At 53.4% G+C, this 15,014-nt stretch overlaps 1 protein-coding gene across 4 annotated transcripts in view; it reads right to left on the reverse strand.

The window, feature by feature from the left end:
* Positions 1-7,957: 7,957 nt before the first annotated feature.
* Positions 7,958-15,014, reverse strand: part of SHISAL1 (shisa like 1) — a 108,811-nt gene continuing 101,754 nt past the window's right edge. For all 4 annotated transcript variants that reach the window (XM_024579040.3, XM_045186938.3, XM_053919674.2 and 1 more), the window contains exon 5: positions 7,958-13,349. In XM_024579040.3, the coding sequence (XP_024434808.1) occupies position 13,349 (1 nt within the window). In that variant the 3' untranslated portion in view covers positions 7,958-13,348. The remainder of the gene's footprint in view (positions 13,350-15,014) is intronic.

The raw sequence follows: 15,014 nt of genomic DNA on the forward strand, positions 1-15,014 counted from the left end.
CTATGCTACTTATTCTCTGTACCTTTCCCCCCCTCCCCCTCCCACTCCCTTAATGACAACCCTCATGTTCTAGTTGTTTGCCTAGTTTGCTCTCGTTTTTGTTTTATGTGTGGCCGTTAATAACTGTGAGTTTGCTATCATTTTTACTGTTCCTATTTTTGATCTTCTTTTTCTTAGGTAACTCCCTTTAACATTTCATATAATAAGGGCTTGGTGATGATGAACTTCTTTAACTTGACCTTATCTGAGAAGCACTTTATCTTCCCTTCCATTCTAAGTGATAGCTTTGCTGGATACAGTAATCTTGGATGTAGGTCCTTGCGTTTAATCTTGGGTAATGTAATGATGATGTGCCTTGGCGTGTTCCTCCTTGGGTCCAGCTTCTTTGGGACTCTCTGAGCTTCCTGGACTTCCCGGAAGTCTATTTCCTTTGCCAGATTAGGGAAGTTCTCCTTCATTATTTGTTCAAATAAGTTTTCAATTTTTTGTTCTTCCTCTTCTCCTTCTGGCACCCCTATAATTCGGATGTTGGAACGTTTCAAGGTGTCCGGGAGGTTCCTAAGCCTCTCCTCATTTTTCCAAGTTCTTGTTTCTTCATTCTTTTCTGGTTGGATATTTGTTTCTTCCTTCTGGTCCACACTGTTGATTTGAGTCCCAGTTTCCTTCTCATCACTATTGGTTCCCTGTACATTTTCCTTTGTTTCTCTTAGCATAGGCTTCATTTTTTCATCTGTTTTTCGAATAGATTCAACCAAGTCTGTGAGCATATTGATAACCAGTGCTTTGAACTGTGCATCCGATAGGTTGGCTATCTCTTCGTCGCTTAGTTGTATTTTTTCTGGAGCTTTGAAGTGTTCTGTCATTTGGGCCATTTTTTTTTTTTTTTTTTTGTCTTGGCGCGTCTGTTACTTTAAGGGGCGGAGCCTTAGGTGTTCACCGGGGCAGGGTAATGCTGGTCGCAGCGCTGTGACGCTGTACTTGGGGGAGGGGCTGAGTGGGAGCAATGGCGCCCGCTTCACTCTCCTCCGGCTTTCAATCTTTCACTCCGCTACCCACAATCAAACTGGGCCACTCTGGTGCTGGTTCCCGAGTAAGTGGGCCTGTGCACGCTCTAGGCCCCTGTGGGTCTCTCCAACAACCTCTCCTGTGAGGCTGGGAGTCTCTCCTGCTGCCGCCCCAACCCCCAGGGGCGCTTTCAATCAGAGGTTTGAGGCTTTATTTCCCCGAGCTGGAGCCCTGGGTTGCGCAGTCTGCTTTGTTCCCCGCCGTTCGTCTGGTTTATCTGTGGGCGAACGTGGTGCCGCGGGGTGCTACCCGCTGCTCTGCCTGCCCCGTTCTCCGCCACTCAGAGTCCGGCCCTCTGGGTTTATCTGTGCAAATGTGGGGCCGCAGGGTCTGCTAGTGCTCAGACTGCCTGCGCCATTTGCCCCACACTCCGCCAGTCTCAGTCCAGCCACAGCCACGCGAGTCCTCTCCACCCCGGTGCCCGTCTCCACCCCTCCTACCAGTCTGGATGAATGTTTATTTTCTATTTCCTTGGTGTTGGTCCCCCTTGCTGTTCGATTCTCTGTCAGTTCTGGTTGTGCGAGGAGGCGCAGTGTGTCTACCTACGCCGCCATCTTGGTTCTCCCAGGATGTTCTTTTAAAGGGATGCATGCTCCTCCAGAAAAGGACCCATCTGAGCACCGAGTGGCTGCGGGCTTCAGGGGCTCACCCTCCTTTTGGAGTTGGGGGTGCAGAGCAGAGGCAGGGAAAGTTGGGTGAGGGTACGGTGCCCTCTGGCTGGAAGGCCCGTCAAAGCCAAGGTTACTTGGGCCAGGGTGCTTCCGTTTGGGTCCCCGTGGTGGGCCAGGCCCCACCCATCAGGGCCGGCTCCGGAAAGGTGCTCTGCCCACTTCCCGGCCAGCAGCTCTCCCGCCAGCATCCAGGCATCCAGCTGGCTCTCCCGTCTTCATAAAAGTCTCCGACTCTGCTTCCTCTGCCTCCTGCTCTGCCTCCTCTATCCTACCGACATCCAAGCTCCACTCCTCCCCATCTTTTTTGACTTCTCCCCGACTCCCCAGGCAAGCTCTTTGTCCGATGGGTTCCCTAAAACTGCACTTAGTGAGGTCCCAGGCCCCCAGCACAAAGTCCATAGTCGTTGGCCGGACCTCACACCCTGGCCTGGAAGACAGGCAGCAGCGCCCGATGGGCCGAGTGCCCAGACGGCCTCTCCTCCTCCTCCTCTGGCTCCCAGGACCCCTACATGCGTCTGCCGGTGCTGGTTCTTCCAGTCTCCTTGGCCTTGAACCTGTTGGAGCTCCCAGAACTCAGTCCTTGGACTGCGTGGTCTCCTTATCCGAACCCCTCATGCCCTTAGTGATCCTGCTCGAGGTTTTAACCTCCACTGAGATGCTAGCGACGTCCATGTGATACCCAGAGCCTGGGCTCCCTTCTGACCTGCAGCCAGGTGCACCTGCCTCCGTGACAGTTCCACCGGATGCCAGAGCCCCCGCCTCTGGAGCTCAGCCCGTCCACCCCGACCTCCCGCCACATCCCAGCTGCCCCGTAGCGGATGGCGCTGGCGGCAGCCCCGGGCCACGTGCCCAGGCCCAGCGACTCGCACCCACCCACATTTCCGCTCTCTCTCTCACCCCAACCCCATCCGATCTGTTAGGAAATTGTATTGGCTCTACCTCCAACAACCTTCTGACTCCAGCCCTGGCTGCTGTGGCTCAGTGGACTGAGCGCTGGCCTGTGAACCAAAGGGTTTGCAGGTTCCATTCCCATCCAGGGCTCATGCCTGAGTTGTGGGCCAGGTCCCCAGTAGGGGGCGTGCGAGAGGCAACAGATTGCTGGATTGATGTTTTTCCCTCCCTTCCCTTCTCTCCAAAAATAAACAAATAAAATCTTAAAACTTCTGGTTCCAGAGTCTGACTGCTTCTCACCACCCCACCGCTTCCCTCTGGGTACACACAAGCCGCCCACCCCACCGCTTCCCTCTGGGTACACACAAGCCGCCTTTGTCCTCGCCCTACTGTGTGCTCTCCGCCCAGTCGGACGGAGCCCTTGAAAATGCTAAACCAGAGCATGTGACTCCTCCCTTCAAAACCTTGCAAAGTCTCCCACGTTTCACCCTATGTAACAGCCAAGGTCCTGGCAGAGCCCTACAAGGTCCTGGCAGGGGTCTACGAGGTCCTGACAGGGGTCTACAGGGTCCTGACAGAGGCCTACAGGGTCCTGACAGGGGTCTACAGGGTCCTGACAGGGGTATACAGGGTCCTGACAGAGGCCTACAGGGTCCTGACAGGGGTCTATGAGGTCCTGACAGGGGTCTACGAAGTCCTGACAGGGGCCTACAGGGTCCTGACAGGGGTCTACGAGGCCCGTTTAATTTCAGTCCTGCACCTTGTAGCATCACTTCCTTCGCTCACTCGCTCCCTCAGTCGCCATGCTGTTAGGTAGCCCAAGCGACCATGTGGAGAGGCCACGGTGGAGAACTGAGGTCCCCACCCGACAGCCTCAGCTGGGCTCCCAGCCCGTCGCCGTGTCAACCGCCAGCTGTGTGAGGCAGGCCGTGCTGAACCCCGCAGCCATCCAGCGCCCCAGCCCCACGCCCGGTGAAGTGGAGAACCCACATGCTAACCCCACAGAATTGTCACAGCAAATGGCCGTGGGTGTTTCCAGCTGCTACGTTTTGGGTTGATTTGTTATACAACAATAAATAACCTCAAGAACTGTCCAGCGGACGACTTGGTTTTGAAATGTGTTTTAATGACATGAAGGCACACACGTGTGTTTATACACGGACAGTGCACTGTGTAGCGTGGGCATGGTTTGCCCTGTGGGCATCCTTGGGTCCCGTTTTCCTGCTTTGTTTGGTTCCCTTTCCCCTCCCACTTGCGAACCCTTGGTCCCCAGGTCACGCTGCCTGTCCTGCACATGCGTGCCAGTGTGGGTTGATGTGTGCACACACAGAGGTCCCGTGAGGGGCCTTAGGTCACAAACAAGCACCGATCCTGTATGCTCGTGTCTGCGCTGTGCGGTTCTGATTTGACAGCCCCTCCAAATCCCCTGGAGACCCCAATTCGTCCCCTTGAACAGTTGCATAAATTTCCACGGTGTGGCCTTTCCACGCTAGCCAGACACCCCCAGGGGTGCGCTGGAGGTGGTGCACGCGGGATCGTGACACAGCCTGTGGGTAATTTTGCAAGCCAGGGATTGCATGCGGCCTGTAAAAAACTACATTCTATAAACTTCTAATTAAATGCGTTAGAAACAGGGTGGCAAACCTCTGTGCCGCTCTCCCCGCGTCTGAGAGCAGGCACGCCCCGGGGGCTGTGTCAAGGGGCCGTGCTGGCAGCGCACACGCCGTGGACCTCGGCACACTCGACAAGCCAGGGCCTGATTTAGTGCCGCGTTGGCTGTCTAGACTTAAGACACGGTAGCGTTAATAACGCAAATGCAACTCAAAACTGTGTCACATCTGTAGCGATGGTATTGAGACAGCGCACAAGACTATGCTCCCAGGATTTCAAAACTGTTACTCGGTCCAACAGAGAGGACGGTGCTGCCGCCGGGGAAGAGCGGCGTGCCACTGCGTTTCCGGTTCCGCTTCCGCCTTCCTCTCTGACAAGGACGACACTGCGCAAGGGCGTCGGTGAGGGCGCGGCACTTGTTCATTGGCTGGTTGCGATAGCGCTTCCGGGAGGATCTGTTGACTACATAAAACTTACAATAAAGACTATTACATACCGTGTTATTATCATTTGTAAACTTTGGGCCACACGTCCTTTATGCGAACACGTTTGATGATAAATACAGGTTTGTTTCCGGAGAGCTGCGGGCTCAGCGCTCTCAGCCTCGCGCTCTGCCGGATCCCCGCGGCTCAGCATCACCGTTTCCATGCCAACAAGGGATTCCATCCCCTGCCATCCAAGCTGGGTCGTCGAAGGCTGCATGTATTTTCAATCTGAATAGATATTTTCAGATTGCTTTCCACAAAGGTTAAAATAATTCGCATTTCCAACAGCAGCGCGTGCGTGCAAGTACCCCTTTCTCCCCCAGCCGCTAACGACAGATTTATAATTTGCTTTTTGCCAGTGTGATAGGTGTAAAGTGGCATCTCATTATTTTACTTCGCTCCCCTCCGCACCAGAGCGTTTGAAAGTCTCTTCAGCGTTTTTCGGCACTGAGAGTCGTTCTGTGAATTGCCTCTCGATATCCCTTCTCCTTCCTCTGAGGTCGGATTGTTTACTCCTCTTCTGTCGGTTTGCTCATGTTCCCTGCTAATTAAACATAAGCCTTATACGTGTTCTCTGCGTTTAAATCTCTCATTCACGTTTGTGTGATCTTTTGTCATACAAGAATTAATTGTAATACTGCCAAATGTTTACCATTTCTTCCTTAGCTCCTGGGTGTCTGGTCTTGCTTAAGAACATTCTCTGCACCGAGAGCATTCATGGAACCCTTTAAAACTTCTGGCTGAATTTTTATTGTTTTATTTGGGTCCTTAATATAAAGTTTATTTTCACTTACGGCTTAAATAGGGGTTCAGTGTTATTTTTCTCCTGGATGGGCAGCCAGTCATGCCAACATCATTTGTAAATACTTGTGAAACAATAATACTAATTATGTATTAATGAGCAATTCCCCACTGTACTGAAACACTACTTTCGTTATATTAAATTATCATATATACTCACACATATCTCTGTAGTCTGATTAGTGTGTCTCTCTTTTTTTTAGGATTTTATTTATTAGTTTTTAGAGAGGGGAAGAGAGGGAGAAAGAGAGGGAGAGAAAGACCAATGTGTGGTTGCCTCTAGAGAGCCCCCCACCAGGGACCTGGCTGGCAACCCAGACATGTGCCCCGACTGGGAATTGAACCTGTGGTTTGCAGGCTGGTGCTCAATCCACTGAGCCACACCAGCCGGGGCTGATTTAGTGTGTCTCTTCTTATACCAAGAGCATATTGATTTTATCACAGTGTGTCTAGGCCGTATTTTCATTTGGGGAGTTTAGGAAGACCATATATAACACTTTCTGGGGCAAGGTGCTAAGACAACCTCCCTTCTCTCTTTACTTCCATTTAGTGGCATTTCCCGTGGGGAAGCTCTGCGTGGAATGTTGTGGAGACAGAAGGCAAGAGCAGTTGGATTCTTGAGTCACTTTATGTAGCGGACTTCTCTAGTTCCATTGACAGAACACTGTTGAAATGACACAGTTATAGAATGGAGGACAAACTGACTGTTGATGGTTTGGGAGGATGGAGGGAAGTGGGTGTAGCCATAAAAGGCAACATGAGGGGCCCCTGTGGTGATGGGAATGTTAAGAAGCAAAGATTGTTGAATCTGTGGCTTTACATCTTTAATTGTTTGTAAAAAATTGTCAGCCTTTTAGCTCTTCAAGTATGTGTCTTCTTCCTTCTCCTTCACCCCTCCTTGGAACCACAACTTTCTGCCGGTCACTCATTCCCCACAGTCAAGTGCTTTCCATCCTTCTGGCTCCACGATTGCCATCTGGGTATTGTCTTTCAACACATCTTCAGGTTCGTTCATTGCTTCTTCAGTTGTGTCTAATCTGCGTTTCCAAATTGAACCTTTTCCTTCCAAGGTAACTGTGTATTCCCACGCAGTTATAAGAAGTAGTGCACAGAGATCCCCTCACCCAGTTTGCCCCAGTGGTGACATCTTACACAAGCTGTAGGACAATGTTACATCGACGGGGTTGACATTGGTACCCTCTGCCCCTGGTTAGCTGCACCCACTGGCCTCCTTCCCCTCGCCACCTCAGTCCCTGATGGCCACCAATCTGTCGCCCATTTCTCTAACTGTGCCATTTCACGGACATTCTGTCCATGGAATCGTGCAGTGTGTGACTTTTAGGGACTGGCTCTGTTCGTGCAGTGGGATTCTCTGGAGCTTTAAGCAGATGGTTGCACAGGTCACTGAGCAGTTCCTTCCGTCTTGTTGCTGAGTGGTATCCCTCGAGGAAGTGCACAGTCTGTTTAGCCGTTCGCAGCTGAAGGGCATTTGGATGCTTTCCAGTTTGGGGGTACAGGTTTTTGTATGAATATAAGTTTTACAGGGGCATGAGAAGACCCCCCCCCCCCCCGAGGTCGAAGCAATCTCCATTGGCCCCAAGAATATGCGCACAGCAGCAAAGCTGTGACAGCAATCTGCCCCGACCTAGCCCTTTCTCTGGTCCTTTTTCTGTTTCCCAGCCCTGAGGCCAGTTGGGCTGAGGTGGAGGAGGAGGATGTGCTGAGAGTCACACCCCACCCTCTAAGCCATCACATGCGACTCAAGCCCATCGGGGAGGGAGGAAGAGCTCTGACTAGCATTTGATATTGAAACTGAGCTGATCTGGGCCTGGCCCCTTTGCTTTTGGAGAGCCACAGCTCTGGCCAGACTGTTAATGAGGTAGGGACCTGGGTGGGGAGGGGGTCCGGTGTGGCCCCTGGGGGTGGCCAATATTGGAGGCACAAAACCCCTCTTTGTCTGATAAACATGTCTGTTCCTCCTCCAGGCTGGAGGGCTGGTCCCTCTCTGCAAGCTCCCCTGCTGGTGTTGGCGCGCGGTCACCGTTGGAACCAGGTACTGAGCTGCACCTGCCCAGGAAGAGAGCTGCTGTCCCACGGCACCGGCTCGGGGCACAAGGGCGATGTGAGGTCCCAAAGTAGCAGGGGCCACTGGCAACAGCACCTTCCCTGCCTCACCTGCCAGCACCCCTTCATGTCTCTGTCTCCTCACCTACTTGGCTCTTGCCCCTTGGGGGGGGGTGGACTTGCAGGGTGAGTGCTGGACCTCCTGAGGTCTTCAGGACGGTCTCGTGATGCCACCTTAGACAGCTTCTTGGCCAAGACCCCAGGCCCTTGTCCTCCACCCTCCCTGACGGAGAGTGACCAGGAACAGAAGCTCAGGTTCCCATGAGGGCATTTTGAAATAAGAAGGTGAATTTCAATACAGGGTACCGTGGACGTGACACTCCTTTATTAAAACCTAAGGACATCTTTATAAAAACTACTGTATATAAAGACAAAAGCAGTGCAACAGCGGTCAGTGTAAAACACATCATTATTAATACATTATATTATTATTATTGATAGTAGGAACATTATTGGTTTTTGGTTTTCCCAGTTATCCACTCTCAGAGAGGCCCCGCGCCGGTCCACGTGACGTCGGGGTTTACAGGAGAGTGGAGACGTTCTGTCCCACCCGTAGCTGCACGCCCTGGTCCCGCTGACCCACCCAGGGGCCCTGCCTTGTCAGCGTGACTGAGCCCCACCCTCAGCGTGCATGTCACCCCACCTCTGCCGGTTTGGTTAGTGGACTGTAGCATATCCCGCTAGTTTTAACACAGAAAATGGGGGAAGAGACAGGACGCAACCGCGTGAGAGAAACTGGGGCGAGGTTCCCAGAGAGGTTCTCTTGAGCCACCAGTTCGATTCCCGCTGTGGCCACGTGGATGTCCACGGTGGCCAAGCCACCTGTCACTTTCCATCAGGTACACCGGGGAGCCTCCCTAGGGTCCGTCTGCCTTCGACGGGATCCTGTCAGATTTTGGGGGTGGTTGAGGGCCATTCAATGGTGCCCCTCATTGCACAATCTCCGGAGCCTCCCTTCACAGAGACGTCAGGGGAACGGTGCCCTGGGAGCCCACGACCATTTATGTGATGGCGCTGTGAATGGTGCCCCCTGGAGGTACCAGCCCTGCATTTCGGTCCATCAAGGGCAAGCGGGTCAGGGCTTTGGCATGAAGGCAGGAGTTTCAGGTACAGTGGGACTAACGGTCGCAGCTGTTCACTCACCAAGCATCTGTCTAGCACCAGCTGTCTGGCAGGGTCTTGGACTAGAAACTTGGGGGCGGGGGGACCACGCCACCTCCAAGGTCACTTTCATGGTCAGGAGAGGTACGTGCTCCCTGTCTGCTTTTTAATCTGAGCATTGCTAACTGTTAGGCACAACTAGTCACTGCGGGGAGGTCCCAGCCTCCTTCTCGGACACAGGTGTCTCCCGACGTCTCCGTCGCCAGCAGGAGCTGCTCCCAGGTGGGCGCTGGGTTCGGAGCTGGGCAAGCACTGGTCAGGTAGAGGGATGAATGCGCATGTGCACAAATGGATTTTGTAGGACCTTCGGTCTCACCTGACTGCCCAACCTCAACGTGTGTTTCAGGCCTCCCACCCCAAAGTTGCGTCCATTCACTCGACTACCGTGAGGTGCTGTGTCTGCGTGACAAGGGGGCCTGGGAGACTGTTCCAGGGCTACAGATGGCAGGGACCACAGTGTCAGGCACTCATTGGGTGGTTGGCTGCCCATCTGACCTTTCAGATGGCCTGTGGGGGCCAGGTGGGCTGTAAGACCAAGAGTCCCCAAGGGTCGCCTCTATGAGTCCAAGCCAGGCTGCATAGCAGACAAGGGCCCCACAGAGCCGCCCCTTGGTGATGGCCTGGCTGCCAATCAGCATCGGCAGGAAAGGGCCCCGTGAGCCCACCAGGCGCTCTCCCGTGAGGTTTCTGCACATCCACTCAGGAGGCCCTGAGGGCGTGCCTCTCCCTGTTGGTGGGGCACCGATCAGCCAAGTGGAAAACAATTAAAACAAACCAATGACAGTGTTTTGAAAGCCTGTGACCCTGGGGAGCTTGTCTTACGGCACAGCCCTGTGTAGACACAGTGAACAGGGTGTCCGCTGGGCCAGGGAACGGGGCCAGGGCAGGGACAGTGGGCTGGAGAGGCGGTGAAGATTGGGATCCCTTCCTGGCGTAGACAGGGGTCTGCGGGCTCTGCTGGGTATGTGGGGGACGGTACTGGGCACGGCCACCCCCACAGCCTCGTCGTCATTGAAATGACCTAAGTGGATCTTTGGACTTGATGGTGAGCTGGGAAGCATATCTCAGCAGAAGTCTGTCATCTCCACTTCTGGCTGTGTGCGGCCTGATACCCCTGTCCCGAAGTCCTTCTTTCCAGTCCTGGGGTGCACATTCACCTGAAGAGTTTTTCAGATGATGAGGGGAGATGCCGCCCACCCCTGCTGGCTGCCTACCTGCTGTGTTTCTAAAGCAACAGGGACAGCGAGAGAGATGGGCTCTACCTGCAGGATCACCTGGGTGCACGTGTGCGAGTGTGTGTTTTCAATTAAGGCCTGTTTCACATTAGTCCTGGCCAGCATCAGACGTTCGCCTGAGCAGGCTGCTCCTCGAGACGCGGGGCGATCTCAGAGGTCAAGGCAGGGGCCAGAGGCCCGTGGGGGCTGCCAGCCAATGATTCCCAACAGAGATCTGCAAACGCACCAGTTACACCCAGATGGGAAGGAAAGCATAAAACTGCTCACTAACAACACAGAGTTCCCCGTGGGGCAACGTCCTTACACACTCAGGGGTGAGTCACACACACCAGCATCCAACACCGGTTCCTCGGAACTGTATTGTCCTCATCTGTTCTTTTTGTATTATCGTTGCTGTTATTTTGACAAACAACGTGGTGATAGCCGGAGCTCACAGTAAAAAGTAAACAGAGGCAGCTTGAAGACTCAGGTTTGGGAGTCACTAAAAGTCACTAACTCTAGAAGTCTCTACTGGAACTTGTCACTACCCTGCATCTTATTCTCAGGGATACTGTTCAGGTGGCATGTCTGTCGACCACAGTAGGACGGGGACAGGTTTGGTGGGGATGACCCAGGGTCCTGCGGGGTTTTGCGACCCCTGTGCACTGTCCTCGGCCCTCACCTTCCCCCGCACCTCCAGCCTACAGGCAGGTGAGACACTGAGGGAAGTGAATTGCCCAAGGCCACCCAGCTGGAAGGGGCTCTGGCCCTGCCCACCTACACCACCAGCTGCCCTGAATCTGGTTTGCATCCTGCAAGCTGTAGACCTCAGGGCTGCAGAGCAGGTGAATCCTGGCCCTAGCTGGTCCATGTGACAGTGACCTCCTGCTCCAGGCCTCAGGGGCAGGGAGGCAAGGCCACCAGCTCCTTTTTGGCAGAGAAAGGGCCCTAGAACCACAGGAAGCTAAACCTGCAGGCGCCAAAAAGCCTGGTCTGACTCCTTCCTCTTACCGACGGGGAAGCTGAGGGCAGAGAGGGTATGGGACTTGCCCAAGGTCACACTGCTCTTAATGCAGAGCTGATGTAAGAATCTGGGGCTCGTGCCCCTGCTCCCTAAGCCATGGGGTTAGGTTCTTGTGACTTCCCAGGCTGTGCACGTGGGAGGCAGGTGTAGGCTGATCCAGCTGGGCTGAATGGCAACTGCTTCTCCATGTGGACAAGGCCTGGCACGTGGCCTGGATGACTCGGGTCCGAGGGAAGGGAAGCCATGCCCATCCCCCATCGAGACCCCAAGCAAAGGGTCTCCCACGTTGCCTTGCCCTGGCTGTCCCCCTTGGGCCCTGGGCCACTGACTGGAGGAGTCTGGGTCTTCCACAGCCCACCTGTGGGACCTTGGGCAAGCCACTTGACCCATCTGAGTCTCGCTTCCTAGTCCATAAAATGGGGAGAGTCTCTTCTTTATGTGGCTGTTGAGAGGATGAAGAGCCAGGCTGTATGGAAAACATTTCACACCCTGGAAAGTTCCTTCTGCTTTATCAAGGGAGGGGGTCTGACTCACAGTGAACCACGGCATCTGGGCTCTGTCCCCCTCATTCCCTTCTGCACTCCCTCTGGGTCCCTGCCACCCTGGGTTTCCTCAGAGTCCCTGAACCCACTGAGCCTGCTGCTGCCCCAGGGCCTTTGCACTAGCTGTTTCCTCCACCTGGAATGTGCTTTTAGCTGGCTCTTGCTTATCATTCAGATGTGGGCCAGTCACCTGCTGAGAAAGGCCTTCCCAGATGGCCCAGGTGCAACACGGCCCACACTCATGTGCAGTGCCCGGCTTCCCAGCAGAGTGCTCCCCACTATCACCGCCTTCCTCATTCACCACCTGTTTCTCTCTGGCCCCTCTCCCAGCTGGAAAGCCAGCCCCTGAGCAGTAGCGGGATCTGCCTGCCCACTGCTGCGTCTGCAGATGGAGTCTGGGGGTGGCTAATGTGGATACGTGAGCTGAGGGGACGCATGTTGACGGAGCAGGGCCTGCCACACTCAGAGCTGGGGGAGACTTCGGTGTCACTGACACTAGTGGAGTGAGTGTGCCTACACTGCAGGCAGATGCCCTTTCTTGTGTGCCTGGGGTGGGGGGTGGGCAGGGGCCGTGGCGAGCTCCGTGGGTGAATGGTATGGGCGTCTAGGTCTGTGTGAAAGTCCCATCTTAAAATGAAAGGGTTTCTAGAACCTTCCCCTCTGTGTTTCTGTACATAGATGGTGGCTCCCCTGGGGCAGGGACGAGGACTGCCTGACTCCTCTCTGTCCCCACCATCCAGCACGGGGCCTGGCACACGGCAGGTGCTCCAGCAGAATGTGCTGTGTGAATTGGGGTCTGGGGCAGTGATGGTGGAGAACTTGGGGTGATGGCCTATCCCCTGGGAAGCAACCAGGAGGTGCCCTGGGACTGGGCTGGGGGTGCTCTGGGCTGGGAGCTTACACTTTGGGTTCCCACAGCCCTGACTGAGGGGCTGGGACCCCCCCCCCCAACTGTGTGACTCTGGACACCTCCCCTGCCCAGAGCCATTTCTGATGGGGGTTGATCACACCCCCTCACGGGTGGTGAGAACGGGTATGCACGAAGACACCCAACCTAGTGCCCGTCCCGTGGATGGTCAGAGACACGCCCCTTATCATTACCCCAGTGCGCCCCAAGACTCAGCAGGGCTGGGAGCCATGCTCGCCCACTCCACCTGGCTCGCAGCTCCAGCGCCAGCAGAGAGCTGGCACCCAGGATGCTGGCGAGGACCCTGCACATGGTGACACGTGCCCATCAGAGAACTTGGAGGGACCCAATAAAACCCAACCAAATGAACGAAAAGAACACCCAAATCACGCATGTGCACACACACACACACACACACACACTCACATTCAAAATTCTGACACGCACAGGCCCGAGAGCCACTATTGGAGGGAACGGAGGTGAGGGAACCCCGGGTACGACGCACAGGCCTAGATCTTCCAGCTTACAGAGGCCAGAGCAGCTTCGTGTTGGTCGTCTTGAGTCCACAATGGCGTCACCTCTCAGAAGCCACCAGCCCAAAATGGGACTATTGCTTGCGGACAGGTGGCTCAGAACCCCCTCCCTGACCCTCCGGGCTCCCACCCCTGAGTTTGCTCCTAGTCGTAGAAGTCCGCCGAAGGGGGTCTGGGGCATGGGTGGTATTTCCTCCTCTGCCACCATGGCAGCCACCTCGGCTCTCCCTGGCATCTCTGTTGAAGTTGATCTTCTTGGAGGCTGGGCCAGGTGCTTCGGGTCTCACCTCCCCCATCCTGAGGCACGGCAAAAGGGTTTTCTGGGGAAGCAGAAGGAAACAAAATATCACACGGTGTCTCCTCCTTGGGGACACACTGGGCACATTTCTCTCAGACCTCAGTGCCAGAGGAAGCTAGTGTTTCTCTAAGCCTATGACTTGCCTTTGTCTTCTGGACATTGAGAATGGTTTGACTCTAAGACTAGAAGCAAGATAGGCAAGCCTGTTGATGCTACAGTTCCATTTATGCTAGAACACCTGCCCCATGCAATAAGACAAGAAAAAAGCATAGAGTGTCTGCAGGGGAAGAGAAGATCCCAAATAACAATTTTTTGCAGCTAATACACATAGAAAGTCCAAGAGAATTAACAGGCTAATTATTAGAGAGAGCAGATATAAAGATATAATTTTCAATCTCTGAGATATCAGATCAGTTCACAACCAACAGTATTCATCTCCCTCAACATGTCTTGGCTTTGGACAGCTCCAGTTAACACTTGTTGCTCTGACATGATTTTTTAAAAACTATTTTATTTATTTATTTTTAGAGAGAGGGGAAGGGAGGGAAAAAGAGAGGGAGATAAACATCAATGTGCGAGAGATACATAGATCGGTTGCCTCTCGCATGCCCCCAACCAGGGACCTGGCCTGCAACCCAGGCATGTGTCCTGACTGGGAATCGAACCAGTGACCTTTCAATTCACAGGCCAGAGCTCAATCCACTGAGCCATACCAGCCAGGGCTCTGACATGATTTTTAATGTTGTTCCCCTTTCACACTCAAAAGTTTTCCGATTTTGGTGATAAACTGTATGGCCACCCTTGTTACAACAAAGTAAAAATTATTAAGAGCAGATCCTGGCACTGTTCATCATTACCATACCAACCATTATGTGCCTTGGGACCAGACCACTGGCTGTGACCCTACCATGCAGAGCCCTGGGGAGGAAACCGGGGTGCTCCTGGCTCAGGGGCGGGGCGTGGGCAGCGTTGATGGGCAGAGTGGAGTTGCTTCAGCCCTTTCTCCTTCCAAGTCACCTCCAAACAAGGACAGTGAGGAGCAGAACCACAAGCTCCCGCTGGGGCGGGCGCCGTGAACTCCCGGCCCTATACCTACTGGTTCCCATGAGCCCTTCTGATATACATCACTAGAGGGTGCACTTGGAGTCGGGGGGTCACTGGGGAGAGCCCTTTGGCAGCGAGGGTCTGTCTGACCCGAGGGCTGGGTCCAAAACAGGTCCAAGGACTGTGACCACCACAGGAAGGAATGAGAGAGGAAATAGAACTGATATAAATAACAATAACTGGGGAGGTGAGAAGGAGAGATAAGGTATGTCTTATTCATTTATAGTTGGAGGTCTAAAGAATCGCTTAGAGGTGTAAGTAACATTAGTTGCAAAGGTAAGTAGAAAAAATAATATAATAGCATCCATTGAAATCATTTGGAGAAAGAGATGGAAAGTAGAAATACCATATTTTGCTGTGTATAATGCCCCCCCACATTTTTGGCCCAAACTTTCAGGAAAACAAAATCTTTTGTTTTAATTTTTTAATTTAATTATGTATTTATTTATATTGAGAAACAAAACCGAGTATCGTATTCCAGGGTATTATTTTACATATGGATATTGTTATTGTTTTCCGGAGTTACACTTTTAGTGGATAAGCATAAATAAAAGAACTAAAAACATTAATAGAGATATGAAAT

Source organism: Desmodus rotundus, chromosome 3 (genome assembly GCF_022682495.2).
Source record: "Desmodus rotundus isolate HL8 chromosome 3, HLdesRot8A.1, whole genome shotgun sequence".
Classification (NCBI taxonomy): domain Eukaryota; kingdom Metazoa; phylum Chordata; class Mammalia; order Chiroptera; family Phyllostomidae; genus Desmodus; species Desmodus rotundus.